The following is a 21,396-nucleotide window of genomic DNA, read 5'->3' as shown; positions in this document are numbered from 1 at the left end:
TGAAGAGTGTTGCCTTGTTCTGTCATCTCTTGTGCTACTTCGCTGCAAACATCGAGTTTTCCTTCCCACCAGAGCCTCTCCATAGACTGAAATGGTGGGGAGGCTCCATGCATGTATGGGACAGCTTATACACACAGGTAAGCCCTGTGCAAATCGTAGCACATACGGGCTTTGCATCAGTGCCATGTACTCTTCTATTGCATTCCTTTGCTCATGTAATAAATGTTTAGGAAGTAAACCGAATACAGTTGCGCCATCACTTTTGATATTCCTGTAGCAATGGGGGAAATGTTATAAACATCAATATATTTCTGAATCTTTAAAAGTGCATGGAAGAAACACTGTTTACAACAACATATTTTCTCTCAACCATCTATGTAACTACTGGTGGCTTAGATACAAAATAGTTTTCTCTGTTGCCAACTGTGTAAATAAACCACTTAATTTGCCTAATGGGTAAATACATAATTCCAAGTATAAGAAGTTCCTTTCAGCCGGCCTTGCAAATAAGCCCATAAAAGGATCATGACCAACAAACTACCGGTAATTAGCCATACATTCCTCTTGTGTGAACCGGTGGTATCTAAAGTACGAGAAAGTCATCCAGCCATGATGGAAATCGTGACCAATCCCTTCACTAATTAAATACAGAGAATCAACTCCTGAAGCAAAACTGGAGACTTTTGATTTAAATTTGTATTTACGTTGCTGTGCTTTCATTGTATAATTTCACCTTTGATCAACCTTATGTGGCCAGCCTGTCATCTTGGCATGCAAGTACTGTATATCCCAGAGATTTGATTTCTAGTGCAATATACAACTGACGTGTGCATTATGGAAAAGTCTGCAGGCACAGACAAGAAAGCATGGTCACTGCAAACATTACCATAGGGGCAGTAGAGAGTTGCCACAGGAAGTACGAGGAGCCAGTCTGAAGCCTTGCTCTTAGGAAACACTGATCTTTTCCTCCTGCTCTGTCTCAGCCACATTTGGAAAGAGCACAAAGCACAGCAGGAAAAACTGGTCAAGCTAGAGGGACCAGAAGCCAGTCTAAAGGAAAAACTCTGACCATCTGTCTACTGGCAGAAAAAGTGTTGTAGTTATACCTTTGTAGTTTCTAAGATCATGCCTTGTGAATCACACTTGGATCAGAGGAACTCAGCAGTCAGTAGTAGAGTACAGTAGAGTACAGATTTTGCATTAGGCCTGCCTTAAGTTCAGTCTGTAGTTACATGTTCTTTCGAAGCTAGCTTGGAAAATATTTCCACACCCACCCCTGAGATGCTGCAGTCAAAAGTAACTGGCACTGGACTACATGGACCAATGATCTCGCACAGGCAGTCCCTGAAATCATTAGAAGACATGATTTGCCCCTGCATGCTTCCTGTCACCTACCTCATCCAGCTTTCCCAGGAATACTCATGCACACACATATATCCATGTGCAGGAGTATTGATTTATTTCCACATCAAAGCTTTTGGTGTAAGTTGCCTTGTGTGGCATTCTTTGCGTGGCATCTCCTGTCAGTTGTATGCGAGTGGAATTAGGTAAATATATTCAAGAGATGCTTCTGTGTTTCAGGTTTAAACACCAGAAGAATTCATACCACCACCAATCATTTTCAAGGGGGTGGGGAAGAAAGATGCAGTTTGCATTGTTATAGAATGCTATGGCTCAGAAGACTGGGATGCATTTACAATTCTCAATGCGAAGTTCAAACACTGCACTGTGGGTGATGGGGATGTTAAACACTGTAGAGCAATTTATTCAGCATGGTCTCTCAAACATAATTTACTAGTTTTTATTTCTGAAGTTGCACTGAAGCATTCAGCTGGGAATCATAAGACAGCGCTCACACATCCTGCTGTATTTATCCAGCATAATTTCTGATGGTCCAGTCTACTCCGTAAATCCTGCTGTGTTTATTTATTTATTAAGAAGAAGAAGAAGAAGAAGAGTTTGGATTTGATATCCCGCCTTTCACTCCCCTTCAGGAGTCTCACAGCGGCTAACATTCTCCTTTCCCTTCCTCCCCCACAACAAACACTCTGTGAGGTGAGTGGGGCTGAGAGACTTCAGAGAAGTGTGACTGGCCCAAGGTCACCCAGCAGCTGCATGTGGAGGAGCGGAGACGCGAACCCGGTTCCCCAGATTACAAGACTACCGCTCTTAACCACTACACCACACTGGCTCTCTACATTTATAGTTCACCTTTTCCCCAAGCAGCTCAAGATGTCATATATAATTCCCTTCTCATTTAATCCCCACAACAATTGTGTGAAGTAGATTAGTCACCCAGTGAACTTCCAGGCTAAGTGGGGATTCAAACTCTGGTTTCCCAGGTCCTTGACCAACACTCTAACCACTACTCCACACTAGCTCTCTATCTAACTGGTGTTCACTGGGGCTTACACCTAGGAAAGTACAGTATACTTGGGATATTATCTGAAAAGTACTGACTGCAATGGCGTAGGCTATGTAATAAACAAAAATCTTCCCTTATGGGGAACACAAGAGCCCTTATAGAGTCCTTTGTAGGTTCTCCATCGGTCAGAGAAAATAACAGGCCGACCAGATAATATTGAGAAGCAAAGCAGCTAGTAAACCTGATCTTTATTGAACTGTTGCAACAGGGTGCTCCCCTCACACCCAGGAAAGGAGGACCCAGAACCAAGGTGTGCCTTGCCCTTATATAGACATTTTAAATTCCCTGCCCTGGAGTTCAAGACCACCCCTCCATACATCATACATATATCACAGAAGGGGTGTAACCCAAGACCACCCCGCACAAACATCATACCTACATCACAGAAAAGGTGGTCTACAACAGAAATTTGAATGTTGTAGTTTTTCCTGTCTGCCAGGTTATCTGATAATGCCTTATGTGATTGCCTTTCCTGGTAGTCTGGCTATTCCTTTGAGATGGTGATTTCTTTATTCCTGCCCCCCCCCCGCCCTCCTTGCAGAACAAACATTTGGTCAGTTTGGGAGTCAAAATGGTTTCAGGGCGGTCTTCCTGTGCTGCTCCAGACATGTGGTCCCCATATCTATGTACGTGCTAGGTTGGTACATTTATGAAAATTTATTATATATATAAGACCTTACATTTTTTTATTTCAGCTGCAATCCTATACCCACTTGCCTGGGAGTAAGACCAACTGAATGCAGTGAAATTTACTTCTGAGTAGACATGTATACAATTGCCACTGTTAGCTGCAACTTCTGTTCAAAATTAGAGAGTCCACATCAGCAGTCTGATGCCATATTGAGTGTCAAGAAGTCTGCTCATTTATTGATCCAGAGCACATTCCAACATACAGTTAGCAGAGTAACAAAAAATTAGCACGTTGCAGGATTCCCCCCCAAATAGACCAGAGGCAATTAATATTTCATCCAGCAGAGCTGAAGGCACATGAGCATAATGGCCACAAATCCATACATTTTCAGTATTGACATTGTCCATAAGGAATTCAGTTGCAGCAGACTTAACTTAAATTTACAATAACTTTCAATAAGACTAAAACCTTAACACTATATACAGAACACCACACCAGAAGGAAAGAGAAAGTGAAACCCAGGCTCCTTCTGACATTATTATAGTCAGCATTAACATTGACAGAGGGAGATAAGAGAATCAGTTTAAACTAGCTGCACTCAGCTTCTCTGAGGGAATAATCCAAACATTAGGAAACTTCAGCTTGTTTTTAGGCAGAATAGAAACTTCCTTGTCAGCTAGGAAACTTCCAGCTTGCACCACACAGAGAAGCTTCCAGAAGCCTCTTGAATCAATTAGAATAAGAAAGATCTCTACACTTTAAACCAATACTTTCTGTACCAAGAAACGCAAACTGACAATGAGTTCCAGAGCATGGTCTAAGAAGGACATGTGATGTGGCCACCTTGCTAAAGCTAAGCCAGGGTCTGGATGGCAGACCCGTGTAGACAGTGTTTATTTCCATGACGAGATATGCAATAGAAATACAACATAGCAACACAACGGCTTACTATATATGCCAATGTGCCAGGGGGGCCGACTTATAAAAAATATTGGGGGGGCCCATACCGACTTATAAAAAATATTGGGGGGGCCCAAGACCTCCAAACCGCTGCTGCTGGGGGAACGAAAGGGGCGAGCCCCGGGCTGCCCCGACCTTAAGTGAACCTGTGAGGGCCCGCCCTTTGCGGCAGCCGATTGGCTGCCGCCGTGGGCGGTGAATATTAATCATGTATCATTTTTGTGCTTCATGCTGTGGCCACAGACATGTGATCTGATGGTGAATTTGGGGTGACCCAATACAAAAATCCTGAGAATCCCTGTGGATCCATGCTTTGTAACCACGTTTTTGCACCATTGCAGCCTCAGGCAACAGTGGGTGTGTGATTTTTGGGGGGCAGGCTGTAGCCATGGACATGCTATGTGATCTGTTGGTGAATTTGGGGTGACCCAATGCAAAGATCCTGAGGATCCATGTGGATCCATGCTTTTAAACCACATTTTAAGTGGGGAGGGAAGGAAAAACACAGAACGGACAAGGAGCACAAGAGGGGTGTGCAGAGAAGCAGCTGGCTAAGAATGCAGGGGAGGGGTATAACAGCAGGGAGGAAAGGAAGGCAAAAGTTTTCCCTCACCTACCCACCCAAGCCAGCCAGCTCGCGCGCTCTCTCGCTCTCTCTCTCCCTCCTGCATGTTTTCAGCCCTCTCCTTGCCTGGAGGGGAGGGGCTTTCCCTGCTCTTTGTTCCGTTTGAGCAAACACAGCAAGGAAACAGAGGAGGGTGGGTAGTAAGACCCTGAGGCAGAATGCAGGAAAGCAGCCGCTTCCTCTTTTTGAGGGAAAAATACGGTAATAATTTTCTTAAATTATTGGGGGGGCAGAGCCCCCCCAAACGAATTTTTGAGGGGACTCGGGCCCCCTCAGGCCCCATGGAGTCGGCGCCTATGCAATGTGCCCACTTATGAGAACAGGATGCTAGACTACATGGGCCACTGGCCTGATCCAGAAGGTCTCTCCTTCTGCTCTTACAGAGCTTCTGAACCAGGCCCAGAAGCAGCCCCCCACAGAGCTCATTGCAGCATTCCAGCCTCAAGGGCTCCAACACATGGACTACAATGGTCAGGCTCCCCCTGTCCAGGAGCAGCTGTAGCTGGAAAACCAGATGATGCTTTGTAAAAGGCACTCTTAGCCAGAGGGCACTTGGGCCACTAGTGGCAATTACCCCAGCTCAAGTTGGTGATGTAGGTACCACCATACAATATTTATTTTGCTTAATGTCAAAATAGGTTTCTATCCAGTTTCCAGTATATAAAGACCAGTTACCGGTACACCCAGTTACACAATGTTGTTGTTGTTGGCATCCGCCTGTCTCAGGACACAATGGAGGAGTGTGCCTTTGGAGGTGAAGCCAAAATGTTGGGAGGTTGCAGCGCCCGCCGTAGAGAAAGACATGTTTGGATGCAGCTGGGGCATAGGAAGGCACATATAAACATCTACCTGTCATTAAAATACACAACAAAACCATCAGATTAAAGTATACATTGTGGCAGTGAATCCTGGAAGACCTGCTCGCTGCTTTGCTGGCCTTTTCCTATCTGGCCTGGGACTGACTCCAGCTACAAAAGCGGAGGCTGCGGAACAGTATTGCTTAGGAGTTTTATTGTTGTGGCTACAAAATAAAAAAAATTCCTTCCAGTAGCACCTTAGAGACCAACTAAGTTTGTTATTGATATGAGCTTTCATGTGCATGCACACTTCTTCAGATACCATTGTTGCTGCTGTTATGGACATTAACCTTTCATATTTTTATTTTCTAGATCTGATGATGATATAAGTAGAAATTGTTCTGATTTGGCCGTGTGCTTTTTGAGGCATTATATTTATTGCTTATAACTGACTATACTCTTGGGGTGCCTTCTAACTCTAAGATTCTATGGTTTTATTTAGCTGAGATTCCTACATTACAACAGATTGGACTAGATGACGCTTGGGGTCCCTTCCAGCTCTATGACTAGGTTTTGTTTTTTTTTTGCTATGTTTGCAGTTGTGGGCAAATCTATTATTATTATTATTATTATTTGTTAATGTTTTATTTTGCTTTTATGTATGTTGGAAGCTGGCCAGAATGGCTGGGGGCAACACAGTCAGATGGGTGGGGGCACATATAAATAAGACTATGACTTCAGTGGTACCTTGGTTCTCAAACACCTTGGTACTCATACAACTTGGGACCCAAAATACTACAAACCCAGAAGTAAATTATCCAGTTTGTGAACTTTTTTTGGAAGCCAAACATGCTCCGTTTTGAGTGTTACACTTCTGATTTGAGTGCCACACTTCCGTTTTGAGTGTTACACTGAGGTCTGTCGGTTTTTGCTATTTATTTTGCATTTTTGCGGCTCTTTTTGTTTTTATGACTGTGTGCAACCCAGCTCAGCTTCTGATTGATTGATTGCGTGACTGCACTACATTGTTTAAGGGACGTGGGTGGCGCTGTGGGTTAAACCACAGAGCCTAGGACTTGCTGATCAGAAGGTCAGCGGTTTGAATCCCTGAGCTCCCGTTGCTCGGTCCCTGCTCCTGCCAACCTAGCAGTTCGAAAGCACATCAAAGTGCAAGTAGATAAATAGGTACCGCTCCAGCAGGAAGGTAAACGGCGTTTCCGTGTGCTGCTCTGTTTCGCCAGAAGCGGCTTGGTCATGCTGGCCACATGACCACTGGCTCTCTTGGCCAATAAACAAGATGAGTGCCGCAACCCCAGAGACAGTCACGACTGGACCTAATGGTCAGGGGTCCCTTTACCTTTACCTTTACTACATTGTTTATTGCTTTCATTTTATGGATCAATGGTCTCGTTAGATAGTAAAATTCATGTTAAATGGCTGTTTTAAGGGTTGTTTTTAAAAGTCTAGAACGGATTAATCCATTTTGCATTACTTCCTGTGGGAAAGCACGCCTTGGTTTTGGAACGCTTTGGTTTTGACACGGATTTAAGTTTGAGAACCAAGGTTCCACTGCATTATGACGATGCTGGTAAGTCGCCTCGGAGCATGGAAAGGCGGTGTGCGAATAAAAACGATGCTGCCACAGCAACACACACACACAGACGGGCAGCTGGCAGCCTTCGCCACAGCATGAGGGAACACTACCGAGGCCTGCGCTCCGCCCGAGAGCAGGAGGCGAGGCAGGCGCGGCCTCCGCCCTGCAGGGGCCGCTGTGGGCCGGAGCCGCTCTCCCCTCTCGGCGGCGGGCCATCCGGCTCCTCGGCGCCGCATCATGTGGGCTCGCCCAGCCCCTCGCGAGGAGCCGGGCCGCTGCCGCTGCTACCGCCGCCTCTCCTCCTCCTCCTCTTCCAGTGCCCGGAGTCTCCCGCTGTCTGGGCTGGTTCCGCCATGAGGCGCTGAGACCCGAGGCAGGGGAGCCGCGAGGAGCCCGTGGCCCAGCGGCTGAGGGGGCCGGGTGGACGCCGAGCCGAGGCTCCCCGCACGGTTCCGTCCCGCGCGGGGCGACCGAGACCATGTAAAGCGGCCCCAGCCCGAAGAACCAGCCCCGGACGACGGGGTTGCAGCTGCTGCCGCCGCCGCCGGCTTGTGAAGGCCCCGCAAGGGCGCCTGTTTCTCACTCTGTGTTGTGTGTTTTGTGGGGAACATGGCGACGTCTAATCTGTTAAAGGTGAGAGAGAGGCAACCCCCGGCCTGGTTGGGCGGCTTGCCTGCCTGAGGGAACCTCCGGCCTTTGGGGGTTGGGTGATATGGGGGGAGGAGCTGCCTGGCTGATAAGGAGAGGGAGGGATATATACATATATATGTGTATGTATATATATGTGTGTGTTTTTTAAAAGCATATATATATATATATATATAAATGTACTGTGCTATATATATGTAGTGTAATGTGCTGTGCTATATATATGTAATGTAATGTGCTGTGCTATATATATATATTGCTGTGCTGTGTGTGTGGTGTTTTTTTTTTTTTCAAAGCACCGAGCAGCACTTCCGACAAGTTTGCTCTGGATCTCGGCAGGATGCAGTTAAACACCCCCGTTGGCTTATTGCAGCGCTGCCGTAACAAAGCAGAGGTATCATAGGCAAAACATATCGGCTTCTGGGTGCCTGCCTAAAGAGACCCGACTGCCAGGGTTAGGGTTACATGGTAGGAAGGCGTAGAGCCACAAGCCTGAAGGTTGGAACATCTTATAAGGTGAAGGGAGTGTTGCATTCCCTTCACAAGGTTTTTCTGGATTTCAGCCCCTGTGTCCTGCAGGGCAAAGGCAGGGGAAGAAACAGCATTTGAGGAAAATGACAAGTGCTCTAAGACATGGTGGTCCTAAATGTATTCTCCACACCCCAGCCTCTACCCTCCTCCAGCCATCAAGGGTTTTAAGAGAGGCATATGCAGGACAGCTTCCCACTGGATTTTGCCCCCCCCCCCATCAGATTTGTTGTCAGCCGCTTTGTTCCCCTTAATCATATCCAAAATTTTCTGCTGGAGGTGCCTTTGCGCATTTATTATGATTATTTATTTATTTGATTAATATATATCTTAATCAAAAGATCTCAGGGCAGTTAACATCTGCTTCCCAGTTGCTATCCTTTGCCCTTTCCCCTTGAACTCCATGTATCCTACAAGAAGTGCCAGCCTTTTGCTTCTGAACACTAGTTTGTTCTGATGTAAATGAATCCCATCTTCAACTGGAAGCATGGACTGAGAAGGGTGATGAAATACTACAAACCTTAATGTGCTCTTACACTCCACGTTTGGGATCCTTTTATTAATTAAACTGAAAGCAGAGGATGGGTAAGCTGTAGAAGGCAGGTAAAACTCAGGCTAGGAACAGAAGGACTGGAGCTAGGAAACAGATTAGATAACAAATCAGGAGCATAGGCAGTGAGTGGGTGAGTGTGTTTGGGGACATAAAAGAAAAACAAGTGCTCAGTATTGTAATTGAGTTGAGGATTGGAGATGCTGAAAAAAGAAAACCTCAAAAGGCGTAAAAAGCTGTCAAAGGAAAATAGTGCAGGAAGGGTGGTAGTGAGAGTGAGTACGTGGGGGGAGAGTATTCTTAAAACGCACAGATGTAGCAGCTTGTGTGTGTGCAAGATTGTGTGTGTTTGTGAATAGCAGAGGGTAGCCAATGTGGGACCCTCTGGAAATTGTGAACTCTCAACAGCCACAGCAAGCATAGTCAGTGGCCTGGAGTGGTGGGAGTTCTAGTCCAACAACATCTGGAGGATACAGCCTTAGCCCTTCCTGGTATGTAGCAAAGTGGCAATAATTGAGGGTAGGGCTGGAGAAATCTCCAAACAAGATTTTCCCCTCCCCCAATCTTATGTGTGGCTGACCCATTAAATTTGATTTTTGTCCCTAAATCTGAGACTGAAATAAAGAAATTTAGAATGTTTTTCATTCCTGATAGGTATTGTAACAAATCGTCATTTAATCACCAGGCTTGGGTGTTATGCATTAAGCAGGCTGGCACTAGCTTTTTTGAAAATTGATGTCTGGTGAACTTGTTTTAAGCTAAACACTGCTGTAAGAGATTGTAGAACAAATAGGTATATTTTATTATTTGCTTATTGGATGTTTATGATGCTAAATATAACTAAAATCTCTAGTTTAAAACAAAAATACAGCAAAAAATCCTAAATTCGAGATAAAAACATGTGAGAACATTATAAGCTATTTTGCTATAGCAAAATAAAAATACAATAGCCAAAACTTATTTGCTTTATGCAAAATGTACAAGCCCAAGCCATTGAAAAAGTGTTATTGTATTAAGTGACTTATTTGATAACTCTTGTCCCCTGATCATCTTGCTGTCAAATGATAGGTTGAGAGAGGACAACAGACTTACTTTTCTACCTCTTGTTGATAAATAGATTTTTTTAAATTATTGTAATAACTTTCAGGAGAAAGTATACTCTTGTGAAAGTTAACCTATGCCTTTTTCCTGTACACATCAAGATATTCATAACTGGAGAAATGAATGCCATTTATCCATCAGTTAATTCAGATACTTCGAAGTTAAAATATAATCAGAATAGGTTGCTTCGTGAAGGTGAAATTTCAGTTTTCACTGTTTTCTGAAAATTATGAAAGGGGTTTAAGTTTTGCCCTTGTCTGAATTTGTAGGTATGTATAACCAAGAGAAGGGATGTAAAATAGTGCCCATGTAGAAGTATATTGGTTTCTTCTTGAAACAATACTCTAAAAACATCTGCAACATTAAAATTAAGTACATTCAAACCTAAGATCAAGCAGGTTGAAATATTTATGCTTTTGATCTTACTTTTGATAGGACTGGGATTATGAAGTGAAATATGAGGCTGCTTTTAGAAAGAGGCACTTACCTCAGAAGTCTTCCAAGAAATATATAGTGATACCACATTGAAATGTTGAGGCCTTGATGGCTGTAATCCATCTGTCAAACTCCCTTTTCTAGAGCATGTTGCAAACCAGTGGCCTATGGGCCTCATCTTCTCCCGGAGGTATCTTTATTTGGCCACCTGATGACTCCAACCCCATGAGGGGATATTTCAGGAAACACACATTAGTTTATCTGTATTACCTGTGATGATGAAGACACCCCATCTGAGTGTATGTGCTGGGGGATGTCAACTTAGTAATAGAGCCAGACCATGTATGGTTGGCTTTAATGGCACTGGCTCTTTAAAGTCTGAAGAACTTTAATTGCCCCAGAGAGTACAGAAGTTTGCCATCCGTGCACAATAGCATTCTTGGCAAATAAAGCCCAACCTCTGAACTGCTTCCCAGTTACCTGTAAATGCTACCATGTGGCTTTGGAATAGGCTGAGCTATTAAACTAGGTACGGTAAATACACTGTTTCTCCCTACACGTCACCATCTAGTTGGAGTTCTCCCGTTCTTTCTACTAGCAGACAGGCACTTCTCGCTCTCTTTCTAGAGCCATTTTTTCTTCTTGTCTTTCTATTGAACGCAGGCAGGTTCTTGGCTTAGTCTGCAGGAGGCAGGTCAGATCAGTTTGTTCTTTGCTCTGACCAGGGCAGGAGAAACAAGAAGTTAAATAAATAACCATTGGCTGTTTTTCTAACTTAGTCCCCTTTTCTTCACCTTATTACAGAGAACATGCACCCAGCCTCACAAGTGCAGATCAGCCCTTCCTTCCTACTCAGAAGCTATAAGTATACGAAAGGGACAAATATGCCCAGTCATGAACTTCCCTTTTGGCTTTCTGTCCTTTTGCCTCCCTCATTCCCTGCCTTACCACTGGTCTTTGCCTCCCTCTCCATCTGGTGGTGAAATCCAACTCCTTTCCTTGTTTAGGCCTGAGGCAGGTATTTGAGATTGGCTACCAAGTGCTGGGTCTGTGGGGTTTGTTAAGATGCCCAGGCCTAAGTGAATGCATTATGGACAGTGTTCGTATGGCTAACAGCTATAGGCTGAATTGGTATTCATTTACATAGGAGTATGTCTCATTGAGGGGACGCAGGTGGCGCTGTGGGTTAAAGCCTCAGCGCCTAGGACTTGCCGATCGAAAGGTCGGCGGTTCGAATCCCTGCGGCGGGGTGCGCTCCCGCTGCTCGGTCCCAGCGCCTGCCAACCTAGCAGTTCGAAAGCACCCTCGGGTGCAAGTAGATAAATAGGGACCGCTTACCAGCGGGAAGGTAAACGGCGTTTCCGTGTGCGGCTCTGGCTCGCCAGATGCAGCTTTGTCACGCTGGCCACGTGACCCGGAAGTGTCTCCGGACAGCGCTGGCCCATGGCCTCTTAAGTGAGATGGGCGCACAACCCCAGAGTCTGTCAAGACTGGCCCGTACGGGCAGGGGTACCTTTACCTTTACCTTTATGTCTCATTGACAACAGTGCAGTGACATCTGAATAAGCCACAATACAAATATATTGTGGCTTCTTTCTCTCTCTTAGGGTCCTCACTGGTGCAGTCTGTAGCAGCCATCATCACTTGTCCCAGCCTCTCTATAACCCCTGATTTCCTATGTCGCCCAGTCATTGCTTCTTGACTCCATCTCCTAGCCCAAGTCAGTCTTGCAAATTAGACAGTTGTCACTTTCCTATCTACCACCACCGCCTGCTAAACTCCCTAAGTTTTGACTTCGGCAATAAAATGCAGCAATAAAACAGATGCTAATGTGTTGTAACCATAGGACCAGAATTCCATTGATTTGCAATGAAGCCATATTAAAGCAGTCTTTGAACTTATTTTTCATGTTTCAGACATCTATAATGTTGGCTCCTAGAACAAATACAGTGATAAAAAAAGCCATGTGAACCCTAGTAGTCAATGGAGCATATATGATTCCAATAACATCAGTAAATTCTTAGTATTTAGTGTACAAGGCTCCCATGAATAACCACAGCATATGATGCTGTCATGGGTCTATAAAATGGGTAGATAAAATGTTTTCTTAGTATCAGAGTAGCTTCTGGCATCTGCTCAACATCTGAGTAACAGTTCCTCTTAAATTCTCTGCCAATATACATAGTGAATTTGTTCATCCCAGCAATATGTATGTGTATGAAAATGTTAACTACTAGCTGATATTAACCAGTGTTGCTCAGAAATTCTATAAAACCAAGAATTACTGAGTTTTATAAATAGGTAATTTGTTTTTAGGTGAGTGCACACACTCTCATTGGCCTGATCTGAGAGTCCAGATCAGCCCCAACCTGAGCGACACCCAAACTGGACCTGAGCCCCAATCATTTTGGCTACAGGACTAATGCTTATTTAGGGTTTTAAAAATTCCTATACAGTCAGGAGCGGAGCAGGGCATTTAGACATTGTACTCCCCCCCCACTCCACAGACACTGCAGAGAGCAAGAGAATTAAAGCCTAGTGGGTGGGTGCTGCTTTACCAGCGGGTTCCTTGCAGGGAACCCACTGGTGAAGCAAACCTCTGCAGCCAGCAGACTTGTACCCTTGATGGGTGGCTCCTGCACTGCTGCTGTATGTACTTGACTGTTGTGCCAGGCATGCCTGCCCACTCCTCACCAATATCATTTCCCCCCAGGGTGTCCCAGTTCATTGTGTTGCAGGGTCATGGCATCTCCACTTCCACTGACAATAGCACCTCCTCCCACTCCCACTATCTTCAAATGTGTCCAAACTGGTACAGGTTGGAATGGTTCTGTCTACCATTTTGATTCAAAATGGCCTGCAGCCATTTCCAAACATAAACGAAAACTCTCCTCCATCTTGGGATCCATCAAATTTGATGATGATATCTCAAGTGGCATCTGAATGCATTGAGACAAACCACGTTCTAAAATATAATACTACTAATGATAATAATGTAGAATTATATATATATATAGAGAGAGAGAGTGTAGATGTGCTTTATGTGCTAGTTTCTCTCTTCCTAGAAAAGACTGCAAATCAACTTGCCTGGGGTGGGGTGGAGGGCTGCTGTTCTCAGCTACCTATGAGGAAGACTGGAGTGGATGGGGACAAAATGATGTTTGCAGAAGGTATTCAGAGTCTGAGGTTCTGCAACATGTCACAATAGGCTACCTGCAGTTGCTTAAGGTAAAAAGCTAAAATTTTGCCTGCCACGCTGTGCTAGAAGACTGGCTAGAATTCTTCTCTTTTGTCCCTTTGTATTACTGCTGTGTGGAATGAGGTAATGGCCACTTTTTATATAGGCATAATTGTGCCAGTACAGTTAAGGTGGATAGGTAATGAAACTTTATATCATTGTAAATGCAGAACATTCTCCGTGTTATTAAAATCCAGGCAATTTGTTCAGATTGTCTGAAATTTAGCATGGGCTTTCTCCATGTTGATACGTTAAATGCAACTAAGCTAGCTATATTTGAAGAAAACTGTTGAGGAACAGCCAAGTTGCAGCAATTACATTTCCCTTCATTTGTGGCCATTTTTTGCTCTCCCGTAAGATGCCATAGAATCATATAATTGTTGAGTTGGAAGGGACCATGTGGAAGGGACCCCTTGCAATGCCGAAATCTTTTACCCAACATAGGCTCGAACCCATGACCCTGAGATGAAGCGCCTGCTTTTTCTCACTCATTTAAATGCACCTAGAATAGTAAAGGAAGTTATATTACAAGTGTCTGGCATTTCAATTTTGTGAAAATTCATTATCCTCATAAAGATAACTATCTTTTAAAGCAGGGGTCGGCAACCTCTGGAGCCGCGTGTGGCTCTTTTACACCTTTGCCGCGGCTCTGGGGCGGATACTAGCGAGGGGAGGAGGCGCATTGTGCGCCCTGACACTCCCCACTGCGGCGGGCGCTGTACTGGCTGTGATGTCGCATGGGGGCGGTGCGTGCGTTAGTCACGCACCGTCCCAACGTCACCTTCCCGCCCGCCCGCTACATTGTAAGGGGCATGTACGCTGGTCACTGCATTGAAAGGAGGCATGTATGCTGGTCACTGTTTTGAAGGGGAGTGAAGAACACACACACACACACACACACACACACACACACAAAGGTAACTTGTTAATTTAACCTTTATTTCTATGAGGAGGAGTAATTCTGAGGGGTCAAACAAAGAAATAATTTAAAAAGTGACAAAAAAGTTATTTTTATAATGACGAGTTTGCGGCTCCCAGTTTTTTTTTCTTCGGAAATGGGTCCAAGTGGCTCTTTTTGTCTTAAAGGTTGCAGACCCCTGTTTTAAAGTCTCTGTGTAAGTAACCAGTTAAAGGCAAGTCATGAAGTCATGCTTAGTAAAAAGATCAAAGGAAAGTTTGGGTAAATAGAGTCTAACTTGTGAGCACAATATGTTTGAATGCACAATGTGTTTGCTTCTTGCATAGTGCAGAAATTGGATGAATGCCGTCCAATTTCCTGTTCCTCTCCCGTCTAAATATGGAAAAGTTGTGAATGTCTTAACCCTTCTCTTAAACTGGTCGCTAGTCTCTGGAGAACAACAGTGGGAGAGAGCAATTGTCCTTGTGGACTTCCCATGAGCGTCTGGTGATGGCCACTGTGGGAAACAAGCCTTCACTCCGATCCAGCAGAGATCTTTGAATTTCTGAGGCTCATGATATATCGTTGCATTTAATTTTTCAGTGCTTAAAAATCCAAACTCCTAGTATGGCAACATATCAAAATAATCATTATTAGTCAACTTGAATACCTAGTCCTTTCGCTTTGATTGAATGAATGTCTGGGTTAGTGCAGTGTGTCATTTGTATCTGCATACAGTGTTTTCTCACATGGATTTCTGTCCCTCTCAGTTTGCATCCACTGTCTCCACTGCAATAGGCTTTTCCTGATCACAGGGTAGATGTGGTGTTTCCACTGTAGCTCTATCACTCTCGCTTGAAGGAGAATATTTTTTGTGTGTGTTTCTTTATCAGCAAGAACATGAGAATTTGTGAAAAGGGTTCAGTGCAGGCACATTTTAAGTGCCAAGTATATTTGCATGTATTTTTCCTCCTACCGTACCTTTTTGCAACAAAACAGCAATATTGACACACTGAATATGTTAGACTGAGAGCAATAGAGCACTGTGTTCAGATGTGTTTAAATGGACCCAAACCTTCTTTTGTTGGATATTGGTTGGATTACAGAGTGCACATACCTCACCTGGAATTTCGTACTTCAGAATCTGCTTCCAAGTTTAAAATGTGCTACATAAGTTAGTCCATATCCCTAGTGCTATAAGGTTACAGTGGTGTTTGAAAACCTCCAGCACAATGCAGATAAATAAAACAATGAGAATGCATTTTGTCAGTTTTTCATTGTCTCCCCTTTATGTGGCTCTTGACTTAAAAAGCTTCTTTCTTGTTTAAGTTCTGGACTATTACTTAAATGTACCTGCTGGAGTATCATATACAACTTAGGGGGATAGGAGATGAATCTCTCATTGGGACATTTTTAAAACATGGCTAGTTCAATATGTTTGAAGTCTGAACCTGGGAAAACCAATATGTGCTGTGATTTCTACTAAGTTTGTTCCCCTGAGGATTGCAGATAACACGGTGTGATCATGAAACTTCACAGGGTAAGATGCAATGAGTTATTTAAAGAAGTGGTTGTCTAGTTGATCTATTTGACTACAGGTGGACCCAAGTGCACATGTAATTGGAAGCTCCAATGAGCAAAATGGACTGGATTCAGAATAAACATATATAGGACTGGGCTGCAAGATTAATGCTTATTTGACCTGTATTTAAAGTATGCTGTCTTCTTTCTTGAAGAATAAAGGTTCACTTCAGTTTGAAGACAAATGGGATTTCATGCGCCCCATTGTTCTGAAGCTTTTGCGCCAGGAATCTGTCACGAAACAGCAGTGGTTTGATCTATTTTCGTAAGTAGTGTGTATCATTTGTAATTCTTGGGTAATAGAACAATGGTAATGGTTTGTAATATCTTGTTGAAACAGTTGTTTAAGGAAAGACCCTGTAATAGACTTCTTACTTAGGATACTCATTTGTTTTCAAGATAGCTAGCAATTGACTTTGAAAATTAGAATGGTAATGAAGTGATTTATTTAGGATTATCATTTACTTAAACTGTTATGTATTGATGTACTGTGCTCATAGGTTCCACATTCAAGTAATTTTTCTCTGATAAAATGATTGGACAGTAATTTTTATATAGCACAATCTATTGCTATTCTGTCAACAGAAGTCTAAATTCTAATCAGTGCTTTACTCAGAGCTGAAAATATGCTGAAAAGAGCAATTTCCGAAGCTAATAGCAGCTTTTAGCAGTGCTGCATTTACAAAATATGCACACACAAAAATGGATTTCAGGACGTATTTATGGAACACACATACCCTTTTTTAAAGAACATTTGTTCCATTTTTTGTTGACAGGGTTTTTCCTTCTAAAGACTAGCAGTAGACGGGGCTTGCTTCCTGGGCTGTAATGGTCACTTGAACTAGCAAGCCCCTGGCTATCAGGGCTCACTCCAGTAACCTATGAATTCCCCCTCAAGTTGCTCTTGCCAAAAAAGGGAGTTGCTGTTAAGCCTTTTCCTGACATTCTCTCCCCCACCCCACCCCTCCGGCCAATGTTCCTTGAGCTGAGAGATGAAGATTGGGAGGTTGGAGGATGGAGACACATGCATGGGCAATCATATGTTCATAGGAGAGATGGTACCCATGCCTTGTATGCAAGTGAGCTTACTTGAGTGTGTAACACACCATACATGCTGACCAGAGGGCCTTGCTGCTCTTAGGTAAGCTTGTGGGCTTGCCCTAATATGATTTCTCTCTCTTAACGTGTGCTTAGAATGAGCAGATGAATGTGACCCTTTCCTAAGTGGAATTAAAATAGTGTGGCAAACTTGAGAGGGAAGGGGCAAGCAATCGGGGGCAAGAAGTCTTGAGAATTTCATCACCAGCTCTTGCAAAGGTGAAACCTCATATGAGACATCTTTGCAAGACAGATTGCCATAGAGGATTTGGCAGTCACATGGGTGGCAGATTAAGTTGAAGTAGATGTAGTCCTACCCTGAGTACACACATTAAAATTAATGGATATGTCGTAACTTATGTTCATTAATTTCAGTAGGTTTACTCTTGAGTAAACCTTAGTTGGATACAACTCATAGGTTTGTTAAGCTCCAGATCTGATAATTTCGAATAAGGACATAAAGAGCTTCTATATATATGGAGTCATATTAATGGTATCTATATAATCCATATAAATGGTTGTTGGCTGGTTTTATCAGTGGGGTAATCTTAAAGGCGGGTGAGTGGCCAAACCCTCTCCCTCTCCCTCTCCCTCTCCCTCTCCCTCTCCCTCTCCCTCTCCCTCTCCCTCTCCTCAAAGGGACATGTTAGAAAATCCAGTTTCTTTCTGATACTTGAAGTCAGGGAAGAGACACACTGGAGTGCCTAAGTGAGAGCAGAGACAAATATTGTCCATTTTTTAGCCATTTTGCAGGGAAACCAGATTGATATCTGGCTCTGCGAGTGAGAGAAGGGCTTTTCCTCTTTATTTGCTTGCCTATGGCTTCATCTCACTACCTCATACTGCTGGAAGTCCAGAAGGAAGAAGGTGACGAGCACCTGGGGTATGTGAGATTGTCAGAACATCTCAGGAGAGCAGCTTTTGCTAACAAACCGCTGGTTGTTAACCTAATTATGACCAGTAGCAGCTCTTCAGAGTCTCAGTCAGGGCTGTCTTAGACTTATTACCAAAACACCTTCAACTGGGGAAGCTAGACACTGAACTAGGGATGTTTACAAAAGTATGTGATCTAGCACTAAGCTGCAGCTCTTTCTTTATGTGTGACTGGGGAGATGGTGTTTCTCCACCTGGAAATAGTTCTGTTTCCCAGGACGGCAACTTTGGTTAGGCATACTCTGTAACATTGGACTTTGTAAATGAATGATAAAGTGCCAGATTCTTTTTTCTACTGTGAATTATTTGACTTCAGACATTAATATTGTATGTACAGATTTGTATATGCTGATATGTCTATTTAAAACAGCCTAATGGACAAAGTAATGCGCAGTCCCATTTTTCCCAGCTGTGGGTAGGGACTATATTGTTGACATTTAACAGGAGTTGCTTGAGGACTGGGGTTGCTTGAGGACATTATTATCAAGTGGCCACTTAAACTGAAATTTCAGCTATACAGTTTAGTATTATCTTGACCTGACTGAATGTATATATTTTCTAGGGATGTGCATGGCGTTTGCTTGTGGGATGATAAAGGCCCAGCAAAAATACACCAGGCTTTGAAAGAAGATATCCTTGATTTTATTAAACAAGCACAAGCAGTAAGTTTTCAACTTGTCCACAAGTAGATTCTTTTCTCCTGATATCTCAAAAGTGTATTTTCTCAAAGGCAGCTCAACTTTGCATACAGAACTGAGAATAATCACAAACATGATGGGTCACCTAATCCAAATCTCCCTGGATAGGGTGGTGTGTACTGTGCAAATTTTGGGTGATTGTCATCTTGTAGCTTTTTTACAAGTTTGCTTTTGTAGCATCAGAGTTCTCTGTGTTATGTATGGCATAATATTTTTTTTAAAAAAGAACCAATAGCTTCATTGGTGGTAGGCATTAGAAGTACTCGTTTGTGTTTTTATACTGTATCTGGTTTTATACTGTACCTGTGATCTTCGGATGAAGGGTGGTATAGAAGCTTAACAAATAAAGATGATAATATTTTGAGCCATCTCTTCTTTCAGAGAGTGCTGAGCCACCAAGATGATACTGCATTACTGAAAGCCTATATTGTAGAGTGGCGTAAATTCTTCACGCAGTGTGATATCTTACCCAAGCCATTTTGTCAGTTAGAGATTACTCTCATGGGCAAACAAGGCAGCAATAAGAAGTCCAATGTAGAAGACAGTATTGTACGAAAGGTAAGTGCTTTACTGTAAATATACACCATCACAAAGAGAGTGTGTTGTAGCACGAATACATGGCATAGCATTGTGAAATCTTGCATCGTCCATAGTTATACTGAAGCATCACTTTAAAGAGGGGGTTAGAACTGATGATTTACTGAACTGCTTCTCTTTCCACTGCCAGACACAATTCCATAATCCAGTGCTATTCATCCAATGTAGTGGTAGCTTTGCATATTCCTGCTGCTTTTCTCTTAAACAAATTTGTAGGTAGGTGATGTATATGTTCTTTCTTTGAAAGTGTGAAAAGAGTGTGGCCAAAAAAAGCAGTTGGTTTATGTTTCCCTGAGTTTTAAAGATAAGACAGAGTGAGCGCATAATTAGCTGGAGTTATTTAAAACACACTTTCTACTCAATTAACAATGCTCACTATAAAGTGACCACAAACCTCATTGGAGACCTTTTTTTTTTGTTAGTCCTTGGTAAAGAGAGTGGCAATTGTAACAGAACATTTGTTTTTTTTAATAGCTGTCATGTGGACATGCTGTACAATTTGAGAAATAAGTTTAAATCTGAAACTGAACTTTTGCCAGGCCCTTCAAGGGCCAGTTTTTAATGGGTTGCCTTTTGAGAATTTGTACATACCTTTTAATGTTATTTCTTCTTCTTTCTGTCTTTGCAGCTCATGTTAGACACTTGGAACGAATCCATATTTTCAAATATAAAGACTCGCCTTCAAGACAGTGCAATGAAGCTGGTCCATGCTGAAAGGCTAGGAGAAGCATTTGACTCTCAACTTGTCATTGGTGTTAGAGAATCGTATGGTATGTGTTGTTTTATGGGACATGTATTCAGAGCCCCATTAATATACAAACCATCATAGTTTGCCTCCAGCTACAATTTGCATTGACAAAAGGATTGATGACAAGAGTACAGAAAAGACCAGTAATCTCTGTAGTCCAGCAGCAGGAGCAGTTTCCAAAGGTGTTTGAACTATAAGGTTTTTTTTCTTGATGCTTGAAACTTGTCCCTTGTCTTGATTAGTAAATAAGGAATTTCTTCAGACATTTCAATCAGTGATGATCTTAAGATTCATGTTACTGCTGCTTTTGCACAGGCAAATGCCCTGGGAATTATTCTTTCTTTTTTTGTGTGGAGGAATCTGAAATCCCATGGGTTGGTGGAAGTTAAATTCAATATTTTTTAAACACTACTCTTTTTGGTGCTGTAAGTTCCAGAGTTAGCCCTCCTGGCCTGGCCCAGCCCTTGCCACTCTCCTAGAATGCCCATTTTTCAGGTCTTATGCTGGAAAGATCTTTCAGTAATGACTCAGGTGACTGAGCCGACAGGTTGAGGGAGTTAAGACTGGCATATCTTTGCCCAGATTGGTATATGGGGCTTACGCCAGCATAGCCCAGCAGGACCAGGAATCGGCTGACTGAGCGAGGGATCCTGTGGGTCTTTATTCGCTCATCCTGAGACAAGTCCCTCACCTGCTAACTTACAATCTAAAATTGCCCTAAAAAGCACACTTTTATTAGACTTCTAAGTTGTCATAGTCTTATGTCCAGATGATCAGGAATTGTTTTAAAAAATGGAAAGCTAGACTATGTTTTTCTGCCTATTGTTATATTCATTGTCATTAATGGGAGAAGTGTGTTTCATCATATAGAAGCCCAGGAAGAATGCTTTAACTTTATATTCCTCATTTCAGTTAATCTGTGTTCTAATCCTGAAGACAAACTCCAGATTTATCGGGATAATTTTGAAAAAGCATACCTTGATTCAACAGAGAGATTTTATAGAACTCAAGCCCCTTCGTATTTGCAACAAAATGGTGTTCAGAATTACATGAAATATGTAAGTTCAAAGGTGTTGGTATGAAGTTGTTGGTTCTGTTAATGTTAATATTCTAAGTAATTGTTGTTCTGCTCTCTACAGGCAGATGCTAAATTAAAGGAAGAAGAAAAAAGAGCACTACGGTATTTAGAAACCAGGCGGGAATGTAACTCTGTAGAAGCGGTATGTGTTAGTTTTAGCTATATATAGTAGGTATAATTATATACCATTGTATGCCCATTTACGTGGGTGCAAACATCACCAAGCTCTGTGG

At 42.9% G+C, this 21,396-nt stretch overlaps 1 protein-coding gene across 2 annotated transcripts in view; it reads left to right on the top strand.

Annotated features, from left to right (window-relative positions):
• The first annotated feature begins 7,272 nt into the window (after window positions 1-7,272).
• Window positions 7,273-21,396, top strand: part of CUL5 (cullin 5) — a 33,406-nt gene continuing 19,282 nt past the window's right edge. The window contains exons 1-7 of one of the 2 annotated variants that reach the window (XM_081909743.1): window positions 7,273-7,665; window positions 16,167-16,276; window positions 18,605-18,704; window positions 19,122-19,298; window positions 19,966-20,107; window positions 20,998-21,143; window positions 21,225-21,305. In XM_081909743.1, coding sequence (XP_081765869.1) covers window positions 7,642-7,665; window positions 16,167-16,276; window positions 18,605-18,704; window positions 19,122-19,298; window positions 19,966-20,107; window positions 20,998-21,143; window positions 21,225-21,305 — 780 coding nt within the window. In that variant the 5' untranslated portion in view covers window positions 7,273-7,641. Of the gene's footprint in view, window positions 7,666-16,166; window positions 16,277-16,311; window positions 17,153-18,604; window positions 18,705-19,121; window positions 19,299-19,965; window positions 20,108-20,997; window positions 21,144-21,224; window positions 21,306-21,396 lie in introns of those variants that run through there. The other variant, XM_081909744.1, reaches the window with a different exon arrangement.

The sequence above is a fragment of the Podarcis melisellensis genome, assembly GCF_964234715.1.
Source record: "Podarcis melisellensis genome assembly, chromosome: 4".
NCBI classification, from domain to species: domain Eukaryota; kingdom Metazoa; phylum Chordata; class Lepidosauria; order Squamata; family Lacertidae; genus Podarcis; species Podarcis melisellensis.
The sequence above is the reverse complement of the archived record's forward strand: the minus strand, read 5'-3'. Positions and strand labels throughout refer to the sequence as shown.